The sequence below is a fragment of the Metarhizium robertsii genome (genome assembly GCF_000187425.2).
Source record: "Metarhizium robertsii ARSEF 23 chromosome Unknown MAA_Scf_7, whole genome shotgun sequence".
NCBI classification, from domain to species: Eukaryota; Fungi; Ascomycota; class Sordariomycetes; order Hypocreales; family Clavicipitaceae; genus Metarhizium; species Metarhizium robertsii.
In genome coordinates this window covers 1,368,652-1,381,848 of record NW_011942215.1, presented here as the reverse complement: position 1 = coordinate 1,381,848, position 13,197 = coordinate 1,368,652, and the positions used below count along the sequence as shown (strand labels likewise).

The 13,197-nt window shown below is 50.4% G+C and overlaps 3 protein-coding genes across 3 annotated transcripts; 2 read left to right on the top strand and 1 right to left on the bottom strand.

Moving 5' to 3' along the window:
• Positions 1–790: 790 nt before the first annotated feature.
• On the bottom strand, positions 791–2,782 carry MAA_11403 (uncharacterized protein; the record flags this gene model as incomplete). Its single annotated transcript, XM_011413397.1, has 3 exons — positions 791–1,388; positions 1,440–2,026; positions 2,255–2,782. 3 exons carry the CDS (start codon positions 2,780–2,782, stop codon positions 791–793), a joined length of 1,713 nt encoding a protein of 570 aa, XP_011411699.1.
• Positions 2,783–7,478: 4,696 nt separating this feature from the next.
• On the top strand, positions 7,479–9,685 carry MAA_00556 (sporulation protein RMD8; the record flags this gene model as incomplete). The annotated part of the gene is made up of 3 exons (XM_007818554.1): positions 7,479–7,511; positions 7,598–8,948; positions 9,048–9,685. The coding sequence occupies 3 exons, from the start codon at positions 7,479–7,481 to the stop codon at positions 9,683–9,685; spliced, it is 2,022 nt and encodes a 673-aa protein (XP_007816745.1).
• An 899-nt stretch (positions 9,686–10,584) lies between these two features.
• Positions 10,585–12,936, top strand: MAA_00557 (Phosphoribosylglycinamide synthetase; the record flags this gene model as incomplete). Its single annotated transcript, XM_007818555.1, has 1 exon — positions 10,585–12,936. The coding sequence occupies one exon, from the start codon at positions 10,585–10,587 to the stop codon at positions 12,934–12,936; it is 2,352 nt and encodes a 783-aa protein (XP_007816746.1).
• Positions 12,937–13,197: the final 261 nt, after the last annotated feature.

Below are 13,197 nucleotides of genomic sequence, written 5' to 3'. Positions count from 1 at the left end.
CAGCATAAAGTAAGACCACGAGCTTTACATGGTGTCTTTCTGCACAAGCGTAGATAGTATGCAGGAGTGATGGTCTTCACGGATCAAGCTGAGCTAGCTAGCTTTGTTGTCGGTGAGCTGCCGTGTTTAGTACCACCGGTTGCTCGGCAACGACACAGTGTATGCATGTGTGGAACAGACTCATCGAGCCACCACGCTTCCTTGGACGGTAAGCTGCCAACACCATATCCCGGGTCATATTGGACTCTTGCTTCAAGGGACAAGTCATATTGACGTCACAATATGCTCATTTCACTTGGACTGTAGCGGTCGATGACATGTAGAGGCCTGATTTGTTAATGACACGAATACCAGTTGCCGATTGGTTGATAGGAAACTATTTACATTTAGAGAACGCGTGCAGCTCTCAAAACCGCAACTGTCTAAAGTCATGTCCTCTTTCACAGAATAACAAAAGTATCGTTAAACGAAGAATACTATATACGTTTGCGCACTAATCCAGACAAACATGGAAACACAGAAGACTTGAACAAGTCAACCCGTGTCAGCACCTCGCTATGCGACCATCTCTTCATAAGCTCATAACCGTAGACTGCATTGATGGCATAGCTGTTGAACAACTCACGGTTGTTTCTCTTGGCAAGTTGAGCAGCAGAAGGATAAAAGAATATTACAACTATTCACAAGGGGGGGGTATACTGTAGTTGTTGCTTTTAGTGTGCTGCATACCAATATGCAGCCTGGCAAGCAAAGAGTCAACACCTGAATCGACCGATCCTTGACCGATTTTCTACCCAGGTCTAAAAGACGGCCGAAAGGGGCCGTCAATCTTCACGTCTTTGACACCCTCTGGCATCAGCCGTAGCCACTCGTTCCAGCTTTCAATATCAACGTTATCGTCGGTCAGTCGAATAGAAAGATGGAGTTGCGGATTGTTTTCGTAGGAGAAACTATTTCGCGTCGGGCTGGGGTGATGGATAGGAGAAAGAAATACTGACGGCAATCTTGAGTTGCCAGACATCATTGCATGTAGCGGAACAGGAAACGTCGTCAGCGTCTCACGTTCGGGAGTTGTGTCCCGAACAATCTTGGGATAGTGTGACAATAGTAACGCATGCAGTTCTACCACCGAGAGAGGGGCAGATCGCGCAGCCCGAGCACTCAAAAGCTCCGATAGAGCTCTTGTAAATGCACACCGGCCAAGAGAGGTAGCGTGATCCTCAGATGCCGAGGCTGCAAGGAGCTCCAAGACGCCTTTTCGCCGTACAATCTTGGACGACGGATAGTAAGCAGCATCCATAAGAATGAGTACATCTGCGCAAGCCTCCTCTAATATTTGTTGCATGCCACTCCATCGGATTGTAGAAGCCTGATCTTTGTCCATTGAGCTGCGGTGAGTTAGTTTGGATAGCAACTTGGTCCTATAGATCGGCACGTACCTAGTCAAAATCATTTCCCTGTTGCCATCGAGACATGTGTGTCCAGCGTAATAAACGATTTTTAAAACGTCGCGTTGATCGCAATCTTCGGCAAAATCATTCAGCCGGCGTGAGAGCCATCTCCATGAGCTCTTGGAACTATCTGAGGCAGATGGAATAGCTTGAATATGAAACGTATAGTGATAAGACCTGTCAAGCACATGGGCCAACTCTTGAAGTGCATCTTGTATGGTTGTCGCGTCTTCGTCGTCATGCCAGAAGAGCAGCAATACTTGAACAGAGTTGTACCGCCCGCGATGGGTTGTAGATAGGATTTTTGGCACATTGTGTTGCAATTCATTTTTGAGGCTCTCGATTCCTGGCAAGGATAAGGACTTTTCCAATCTCGGGCCAGACGGCAATGGGGTGCGAATTCGAGCCTCGCTCAGTGGGTGTCGGCCTGGCTGATGATATGCTGTTGGCGAAGAATCTATATCCATTTCCTGAGTCTCGTGCGCGAAAGTTGGTTGGATAGTGCTCAGTGACGAAGCCGGGCTTAGTGGGCGTCCTGCGCCGAAGGACGGCGTTACATCTTGACTGTTGGGGCTCTGTGATCTGTGAAACCGGTGTAACAGGTCTTCCCAGGTCATATTGTGGTGACTGGGATGGCACTTTGGGCACTCGAATGGTTAGCCAAAGGACAAGTACGATGCGAACAGCCACCTCACGGAACACAAGCTGAGGTGGAGGAGCAAAAGTTACATGCATGACAACATCAATAGAACAAAAGGCTGTTGGGTTCCAGAAAGCAGAAACAGGATACGGGAAATACTTACGGCAACCCGTCTTCGACGACAGTCATGACATGCCCCCAGCTTTCTGATCAAGGCAGCGCGCTCTCTAGATTGCTGTGACAAAGGCCCAGTACGTCTCCTGCTGGCGCGGCGGGTGTTAGAGACGTCGGAGCCGTCTTTGACTGAGAAGATAGATTGATGCAAGCTAGGGGAGGTGTCGGCACTGTACGATGTGTTGTTGGTCTCAGCAGAGGCCGTGGTGGCCGTGGTGGCCTGAGTTGAAATAGAGGACAAGGTATCCTTGCGCGGAGGAGGCGAGCCCGAATGCATGAGACGGGGTGAAGTCGGAGAGTACATGGTATGACGAACCAAACTCTCGTCAACCTTTGCCGCCGGGGGTGATGGTGAGGTAGATTTTACCGTATCAGCAACAACACCAGGCGTCGGGGCAGCGGACTCGATGGGATTGCAGCCGTCTTCGTCGCGAACCGTAGCCAACATGGAAGGGGATGATGAAGATGCCGCCGCCGCCGCCGCGGTGGCATCAGCCAAACTATGGACGGGATCCATGACGAAGAGAGATGACGGTCGGATTATGCCGCTATGCGATCATAATTGGCTCCAACAAAGGTTGAGGCGATATCGTCAGGGAGAGTTGAGCCCGACTGCGGTTGAGAGCCTATCACCACGACACCCAAGAAATCCCTATTTTAACCTGGAACCTTGGCATTCAATTCGAAAGACGGCAGATCAAGGCGGAATTTAGTCCCAATTGGCGCTCACAGCCTTGCGTTGGGCATGTGGAAGAAAAAAAATATGAGGAGCCGGCCGGTATGCCGTATAACACGCGAAGTTGTCTTGCGCCGGCGTTGGTCCTCTTGCAGCTTACACTTTCTGCTGCGTCGTCGGGGTGGTTGGTGGTTTGTAAGGATTTTCCGGAGACAAAAACTTGGGAGGCTCAAATTTTCTTATGTGAGCTCCCTCGTATAACCAACAATGGGCAGATTAACTGAGCCTCTCGTGGGCTCTGGGTTTGGTTTTCTTTTTGTTGAAGATGAAAGTGATCGCTTGAAGCACTTCAAGTCTTGAACGCTCGACGACGTGGGCAGAACCCCCACCAAAAGGACCAAAATAAGATGGGACAAGGACAAGGACAAGGCCACTGGTAACCTTCGCAGAGAGCACTCACTGCTGACAAGAGATAGCCGAGGACTGGAGGGAGGAGGGGCCTGGCGGTTGCAGTGGAGAATGGAGAAACCAGACATGGACTGGACGGAGCACCATGTGTAGTAGGGAAAACGGCTTGACTTGTTTTTATTCAGACCTTGGACGTAGAATACGGGCGTGCATGTGCAACCCAGGTCCGGACGTCGCCAAGCTTCTGGGTTTTCGGTCGTGCTAGGCCCAGAGCATTGGGTCAGGACTGGATGGAAGGGCAGACAAATGTACAGAGTGCCGCTGACCTGACTCCCGTGCCGGACTTTAGAAGGAAATACGTACGAGGTACGTACCCTATGTACTCCGTACCTGTAGACAGAGTCAGGTCCGGATGTCGTTCCCAGATGTCGTCTTTTATCATTTCAAGTTCGTCCTCGGGCACAACACGCAGGGGCGCAGCATTTCGAACGTTGAGCCGAAGCAGTGGGTGGAGGCGCTCCAGCCAGACCGACTCGGAAGCAAGAGGTGAGCAGACCAGACCTGGACTTGGGCTTGATCATGTCCAGAAAGGAAAACGCCAATGCCGAGCACGAAGCGGCTGCGGCCGGGATCAATCGATGCCTCTATGTTGTATCGATACATGTCTGGCATGTGTGTGGTCCGGTGGTCTTGCAATTTGATCCACTACTAAGTACTAAGTAGTTGACCCCAAACTTGCTTGCCTGCCCGCCCAGTGCCGCCTGCGTCCCCGTTCAACCGGTCGACCCAATTGATGGCACCTGGGGCATTGGGTCGCCGGTAAGTGCCTGGCTGGCGGGCCTCCATAGCGGCTGGGGTGACCCCCCGCCCCTGAGAACATTCAATCGACCAGACGGTACTATGGAGACCCGAGGGCCGTAGCGAGACTGGCTGGTAACATTGAAGCTGCGGTTGGCCCTCGACATTGGCTCGAGCAGAAATCATCATGAATGGACCCAGGCCATAAGCAACTCGGCGAAAGGTCAGCAGCCGGCCATGTCTCTCTCCCAGGTTATATGCCAGGTTGGTACACATAGGCGCTCCGGGTAGACGAGAGAGGTAAGCGGCACTCAACGGCCCTCAAGGGCACTCAAGGGCATGCGCAGGCAAGGCTCGAGCACGAGCAAACGGGCAAACGGGCAACAAGCCGGCGCTCGAGTGGTAGGCGCATGCAGACAGGGCGACGTCGAGCACTAGGCGTGTCAAGGTCGCAGATAGGTCGTGAAACCACACTTGTACATACACCACCACCACATGGACAAAGATGAGGGACCCGGCGGCGGCTCCCGCAGAGGATGGCTGGATGGCTGGCTTGGAGGGCATCCTCGTCGACGGTTTCTCTGCTGCGGCTCCCCGGTCCGGTCGGTGGCTGTGGGAAGAACCGGGAGAGAACTGGGCAAACATGCAGTCAAGGATCAATGATGACAGCATCACCCTCGAGTGCTCTGCTGTTTTTGGTCCGTCATGCACGGCGCCGTTGCAGTTGAGCCATCGCTGTCTGGAGCGAGCTGCTGCAGCTCATGGCTCTCGCCTCAGTTGTAAGCCGCTTCGGTACTGCATTCACCGAACCCTACGGAAATTTTCAACTTCGGCGGTCGCTTCGACGCCCTTTTTTTCATGGAGTGAAAGGTACCAGACATAGTCACTCCGTAGAAACCTGACAGTAGAGGCGCGTCTCCGTCCGACACCCCGTGTACGGGGACAAGACCGCTTTCACTATCCCAGCATGTGCAAGTCTGAAGATGCCAGCAACAACAGCCCACGAAAATACACCTGGTGCATATGGGCATTGGCAGGAAGCATGCGGGATGATTGATGGCTGACTGCTTGGAATGGCAGATACTCCGGCTCCGTACGTCCCACGTGCTTGTGGCCTGCTTAACTTGACCTTTCCTCCACAGCTTCCCTTGTTTAGACTTTGGAGCGCGAGGTAACTCGGCAGACTCGAGTCTGGTCAAGTGCAATGTCGCAGATGGTACTACTACTAGTTAACTACCGCGGAGAGAGTCTGGGGAGAGTCTGGGGCATCTTTCTGGGGCTGCTGGGAAGTGATTCGATTGGCAAACATGCCGAGTACTTGGGCACACAGCTGTGCAAGCACCACCATATAGGTACCTGGGTAGCTCATCCATGTTGCCCTCTCAGGCTACTTAAGTACGAGCGATATTTTTGCCCATACTAGTACTCCGTACTATGGCCTGGTACTCTGAAACCTCGCGTCCGATCTGTCCTGAAGAGCCGGTTGGTCAGATGCAGTCTTGGCTCAATCAGTGATCAGCTACTCCGTACTGATTTTTTTTCTGTGGCGATGTTAAAGTTCCCGGTTTCACCTCGCAACCCGATTGCGGAATCTCACATGCATTCGGCTACACAACTTTCCAACCAAGCCGTCGGTGTAAGGTCGCCCACCACCATGTCCAGGACGCGTCGTTTCCTTTAACACAATGGAAATGGGGAAATGGAATGGAATTACACAACCTTATTTATGAGCTAGGACTTGCAGTTGCTACTCTTCAGACAAAAGCTGAATTTATTCTTTTTTTTTTTTTTATTGCTTTGTAGCAAATTTAAAAAGGCAAAAAAGACATTCTCTTTGACTTGACTGCCGTCTCCTTGGTGGGCGCCGTCTGGCTAGCCAGCTTGTTAGTAGAAAAGCAACTAGACCGGACATTTGAACCAAACTCGTCGTAAGCCACGAGCCGCTAGTTTTCGCCGTCCTCTATATTTCTTCGTCTAGACCAAACGAGCCTCCACAATTTCCTTCTCCTGGGTATCCCATGTTTCCGGCCCAGGAACAAAGCACATGTCTTCTAGTCAATGCTAACTGACGGCCCCAGGTTGCCTCACCGAGGTCCAGTCGGCTCGCTCCGTGGGTGCTTGTGGCTGCGGTCCCGTGAAATCTTCTTGCAAGCACCCATTCTCAACAAAATGCTCCCTTGGTTGGTCTCAAAACGTAGATCTATGCAAAGCATCAAATCTCCGGAGACCGTGACCGTGATGGTCATATCATGTATGCTCATGCCGTCATTGGCTCACGCGCGGCGAGAAAATTATTGGTGGAAGTGGACTCTCGAGCTCCGAGCCACATGCCCGAACCCTTCAATATCTATGTACCCCAACTTGCCACAAGTACTATTTTATTGATTCGCTCGAAGTTGGGATGAGGTGAGAGATATGGGTCAATCGACACTGCCCGCCTTCAAACTGCTGCGGGCTCTCTGCATCTGCATACTCGGAGCTTCATCATCGGTGTCTGTCGTGTATGTAGTACGGCATAATGGACGGCACTTGCCCACTGGAGCTAGCATAATATTCCGACCATGTCAATATGCAAACTTTGACTTTGTGTAGCCATCCGTCGGACTCGCGCGTGGTAAGACCTGATTGACTAGCTCGCATCTACGTCTGTAACTGATGAGCTTTCGTTCGCTGGGGACAGCCTCTCTGACACTTAGCTCATCTTTCGGCGCCAAAACCTGGTCTTTCTGACACCTTTCCGTTGGGATTCTTCCTCTGGCTCTTACAGTGACAATGACCATGTCAAGTTTGATGTACATACATATGAGGCTATCGCGAGATGGCCTTGACTAGCGGGCCGCGGCGCTGCACCAATTGTGCTGGTACGTCTGACGCGTCACGATGCGTACGGTCCATTTCTCTAGTCTCTTTACTGTCCTTGGCCTGGTACAGCCTAATACTATTTTAGATTTTACGCTTGCACGATACTCGTATCTTTCTTGTAATTTCATTTGACTACAGAGCGAAACAATACTCCCCTTTAACATACCTACTTTAGGTACTGTGGTGGAAATGTGGGTCGGGGAAAGACTTCTGGGACCCTGCTTAGTACGTAAGTAGTTACATTGTAAATACCTATAGGTAGGTACTTACGTATGTGCCACCACAGAACCCAACCTACGACCTTTTCGAGTCTTCAACAACACCCTCATCATCAGCTAATGCGAAATCCGTCCAACGCAGTCGAATTGACAGCCTCAGCAAATTATATTATCCCCAATCCAAGCTTAGGCTCTACTGGTCGGACTGCAAAGGGACCCCCATTCACCCGACCTTGCCATTTGATGCGAACATGTCGTCAGGGAAGCGAGGCCCTACGGTGCTAGTACGTTGATTGTCAATTTATATATATCTTCCCTCCTTTCTCTCTTCGCAGGCCCAGAATTTTTCATTCGCTTACAACTGCGATAGGTCACTGATGCGCGGGAGAGATCAAATCAACGCAGATCTCTTCGTCGCCAAGATGCCTCTTCCGGGGCTCCTAGCCGAGTGCCAATGCGGTTTATGACCGTCGATAATGTTCTGCAATACAACACACAGATTCCATCCGGACAACCACGAGCACCCCCCATTCCACAGAGACCTCATACAGCTGCCACAGCCAGCCAAGGCAGACGGGTCATTTCGGGCGGTGGTTTACCTAACCTTCAGTCACGAACCGGCCAACCCATGCCATCACGAACAACAAAGATTAGCCAAAAGCTAGTTCTTCTTCCGGAGACCGATGATCACAGCGATGACGCGGAAGAAGAAGTGGAAAGCGAAACAGTATTGGCTCGGAGATTACAAAACGAAGAAAGTAGACCGCTGAGGGACGAGGAGTTGGACGTTCTTAGAAAAAGAGGAGGCGTCCGGGGGAAAAGCTATGCTGAAAGACTGCCCAAGCCGCAACGAAAAGACAAGGTCAGCCGATTAACAGCATACTGCACGGCTCAGGCATACAAGACGGCAGAGACGTCAGAATTTTTGAGAAAGAAGCACGAAGCAAAGACTAAACTGTATGACGACTGTCTGTATGCCATCTACGCATTGCCGTTGTTGAATGGCACAGAGGGATATCGAGTACGAGGACGACCTATGCTGAAAACTCCAGGAACGGGTAAGACCATGCTCGACTTAGAGATCGAGAGAAGCGAGCAGCGTGACCACCACGAGGGTTATTTCGAAGACGATGCATATACTCATCCCGAGAGCCCAGAACGAGGTGGTCGAGATTCCTCTGCCCACGGTTCCTCCCGATCTCATGGGCATGAGGGCCAGCAGGAACAAGATGATGGCATTCCGTCGCAGATGAGCCGTCTGGCACCGGATGCCAAAAATTTTGCTGAACTGTTTGTTTTCTCGTATGGCGTTGTGGTATTCTGGAACTTTACGGAACACCAGGAGAAGGATATTCTCGCCGACTTGACTTTCGCTGATGCCGAAGATAACATCAGTCTGTTGACTCGCCCGCTGGAGCAAGACGATTTTGAGACGGAAGAATTCCACTTCGAGTACAGCGCCGATGTCAAGCGACCAAGAGTGTTCAACGATATGATTACATTGTTGCCTCGGTCCGACCACATGATCAAGTTGACCATTAGCCATGCTATTGCCCAGAGCACCAAATTATGCTTTTTTGAGGAGAGGATGAGTGAAACTATGCTAGACGCGCAACATGTGCCAAAAACGTTGGCGCTAACAGGACAGTTGAATATGACGAGAGTAGAGATTGTCACTCTTCTCGGCAGATTATTCAAGAGCCGAGTGGACATCAATCTATGTAAGTTGTCTCCCCTCCGCTGTTGGAGCCAAAAATTTTCATCAAAACTCAACTGCGCAAGACTATAAGGGCTGCATTTCTGACTCTAGTGTAATATAGCATCGAATATTCTTGATGTCCCGAATTTCTTCTGGGACTCAGAACCTACGCTACATCCGCTTTATGTTGCCATCCGCGAGTATCTCGAAATTGATCCTCGAATAAAGGTTCTAAACGAAAGATGCCGTGTATTTCTTGATCTCGCCGAGATTCTGTCCGACTCAATCGCTGATGCCAAGATGAGCTACATTACCTGGATTGTCATTATCCTCATTGTCGGCAGTATTCTCGTCACGGTAACCGAAGTCATTCTACGTTTTGTTATGCTCAAGAAGAGCGGTAGCAAACTTAATACATCCTTTACATCAATATCCTGGAGCGGGGATATTGATCCTGCTGAGGTCCCCGAGGTCGTCTCTCTTCCTTCAGCGCCCATACCTAGCCAATCTCGCACCAGCACGACGTCAAGAAAAGAGACAGGTCCCAGGAAAGCGGCTGGCGCTGAAGCACATACAGATCTAGAAATTCTAGCTCTGACGCTAGGCCTGCAGTCAAACGCTACGTTAGACGACGTCAGACGAGGTATTCGCGATCTGAGACAAACAGCAGCGTCTAATGGGCATTGCTCCACTAACAATTTGTCTCCTTTGGGTTCGGCAGAATTGCGAAAGAAGGGCATGATGGATGCGTCTTATTAGTATTAACCTTTGGTTAGTTCGCGCGGGGCACTTGTATATACAATATACCCCTGATAGTTTAGCCATGTGTGACATCAGTAGATGGGGCTAGTGTGAGGTTATACGCTAACAGCTGTCATTTTCAAGAGCCTACCCCATAGATTTAATCCTGTTAAGCACAAGAAAAATATAAGAGACATTAATTAAATCAATATAAAAAAAATAAAAAAAAGGCTAGCTCATCACCATGACCCACTAGTAGCACAATTAATAGTTGTACCTAGCTAATTTAACAGTAACATATAATTCAAAAAACAGTACACGCATCGCGATGCGTCAAATCCACTAGCTTAAGAGGTAATTCATGACCTTACGCGCCGGCGAAAGCCTGGAACAAACTCTACGCGTCAGAATATAAGAGACATTAACCCGAATAAAACGTACTAATCCTTCTATATGTTTTACAAGGTTTGCTTCTGTGATGACGGTGGCTGAGGCTATCGCGAGATGGCTTTAGCAGCGGTTTTCTTAGTACCTGTTACTCCACTTTATTAGTTTATTTCCTGATACCTTGTTGGGCCCTTAGCCCCAGTCAGCTCCACCAGAAGTCACTGCTGGCTAAACGTACAGGGGTTGGATTGCAGGCTGGTTGTTGAGGAGGGGCAAAAGAGGTAAAAAAAAAAAAAAAAAAGGGCCTTGGATAATGGCACAGAGCATACATACATATACTACAGACACGTAAGGTTTGTCGTCGGCATGTTGTGACTGACTGGAGATCAGGACAAGAAATTTCTGATTTTATTCCGCAAGACTCTCGATTCGCCGACTCAATTTGTACGAACCATCGACCACTCGGCCCCGTCTGGTCACCCTCGTCAATTCACCGTCACCTCGAATTCCAAACGACAACACATACTGAAATGGGCAGTGTTCGAGTTCTCCTGATCGGAAATGGTGGCCGTGAGCATGCTCTGGCGTGGAAATTTAGCCAGTCTGCTCGAGTTGACACCATATTTGCTGTCCCTGGCAACGGCGGCACTGCCTCGTGTCCAAAGGTTACCAATGTCACCTCAGTCTCAGCGGAAGATTACCCAGGCCTCGTCACCTTTGCACAGTCAAATGGGGTCAATTTAGTCGTTCCTGGACCTGAAGCGCCTCTTGTGGACGGCGTGGAAGGGTTCTTCAAAACGGCCGGAATACCTTGTTTTGGCCCCTCCAAAGAGGCAGCTCGATTGGAGGGAAGCAAGACCTACTCCAAGGACTTCATGAAGAAATACAACATCCCAACTGCTACGTACGAAAACTTTTCTGACTATCAGAAAGCGATCGAGTATATTGATAGCGTCTCTCACGAAGTTGTCATCAAGGCAACCGGTCTTGCTGCCGGCAAAGGCGTTATCCTGCCTCAATCGAAACAAGAGGCGAAGGATGCCCTGAAGCAGATCATGGTTGACAAGGCCTTTGGATCTGCTGGAGATGAGGTTGTTATTGAAGAACTCCTGGTTGGCGACGAGCTGAGCGTTCTCACCTTTTGCGATGGTTACACTATTCGATCATTGCCTTTGGCGCAGGACCACAAGCGCATTTTTGATGGCGATCAAGGCCCCAATACTGGAGGAATGGGTTGCTACGCGCCTACAAACATCGCCACAAAGGAGTTGACGGAGCGCATTGACAAAGAAATCCTTGAGCCTACTATTTTGGGAATGCGACGGGAGAAGCAGCCATTCCGCGGTGTACTGTTCACCGGCCTCATGATTACCAGTGCTGGTCCCAAAGTCCTGGAATACAACGTGCGATTTGGCGACCCAGAAACCCAAACCGTCTTGCCTCTTCTCTCCGCCGACACAGATTTGGCAGATATAATGCTTGCTTGTGCTGAAGGGTACCTCGACAACTGTCACTTGAAGGTCGAGCAGAAGTTCAGCGCAACTGTTGTTGTTGCTGCTGGCGGATACCCTGGCTCTTATGCCAAGGGGATTCCAATGACTGTTTTGCAACCGCCCCGAGGTAGCACCATTTTCCATGCGGGAACCAGGCTGGATGGAGACCAGCTCAAGTCATCTGGTGGTCGAGTGATTGCGATTAACTCTGTGGGTGAATCCCTTAGAGCCGCTGTGGACGCGTCGTATTCTGCACTCACCTCAGGAATAATCAGCTTCGAAGCCATGTTCTTCCGAAAGGATATTGCGCACCGCGCTTTTCGAGATCAATCCAAGGAGGCCATGACTTACGCCCAAGCTGGTGTCGATATCCAGGCCGGTAATGATTTTGTCGAGAAAATCAAGAAGGCCGTAGCCAGCACCAAACGACCCGGAGCTGAGGCAGAAATCGGTGGATTCGGTGGCGAGCTTGATCTTTCACAATGCGGATACCAGAGCGTACCAATTCTTGTTGGCGCTATTGATGGCGTTGGTACCAAGCTCATGATTGCCCAAGCTATGAAGAAGCATGACACTGTGGGTATTGATCTTGTTGCCATGAATGTAAACGACTTGATCGTCCAGGGAGCCACGCCATTGATGTTCCTGGATTACTACGGCTGCAGCAAGCTTGACCTTCCATCTGCGGCCGCCTTTGTCGAAGGCGTCGCTGATGGCTGTCGCCAGGCTGGATGTGCTTTGGTAGGTGGTGAGACCGCTGAAATGCCCGGCATGTATCAGGGCGAGGATTATGATGCCGCAGGATGCGCAGTTGGTGCCGTCACCTCTGAGGAGCGACTCCCTCGGCAGAATACCATGACGGAAGGAGACGTTCTTCTTGGTCTCGGGTCTGTTGGTGTCCATTCCAATGGCTTTTCGCTGGTGAGAAGGATAGTGCAGAGTGCTGGCTTGGCGTATGAATCACAAGCGCCATGGGATATATCGAAAACCGTCGGAGAATCCCTCCTGACCCCAACCCGCATCTACGTCAAGAGCCTTTTGCCAGTTCTCAGTGAAATCAAGGGTCTGGCCCACGTTACCGGTGGCGGTCTCATCGAGAACGTTCCCCGTATGTTGCCAGATGGCCTTGCTGCTGAAATCATCTACGGCTCTTGGGACATTCTGCCTGTCTTCCAGTGGCTCAAGCAGGCTGGAAATGTTGACCCCGCTGAAATGTGCCGTACGTTCAACTCGGGCGTTGGCATGGTCATTGCTGTAGATGCCAGCAAGGCCGACGCTGTGGCCCAAGCACTTTCCGCTTCTGAAAGCGTCTACAAGATAGGACGGCTGGTCCGTCGTAATCAGGGCCAACCTGGCTGTGAGGTTAAGAATCTTGAGTTATGGGCATGAGAATATCGAACACAATTAGCCGCAAAAAAGTTGAATCAGAGATTAAGTTGAAGGGATACAAATAAACACACGGTGCATCCGTGACGACGTCGCCGTTGTTATTGAAGTAAGTTGCAGAAGAACTATTAGAGTAGATAAATGGGAGCGTCGCGCGTTATCCTCCTTTGCGATGGACACATAGGTGTTACAAACCAGACACCTACAATATTCAAGGCGGACTAAGCTCTATTCTATTTCATATCCCTTTTCCCAAGATATACA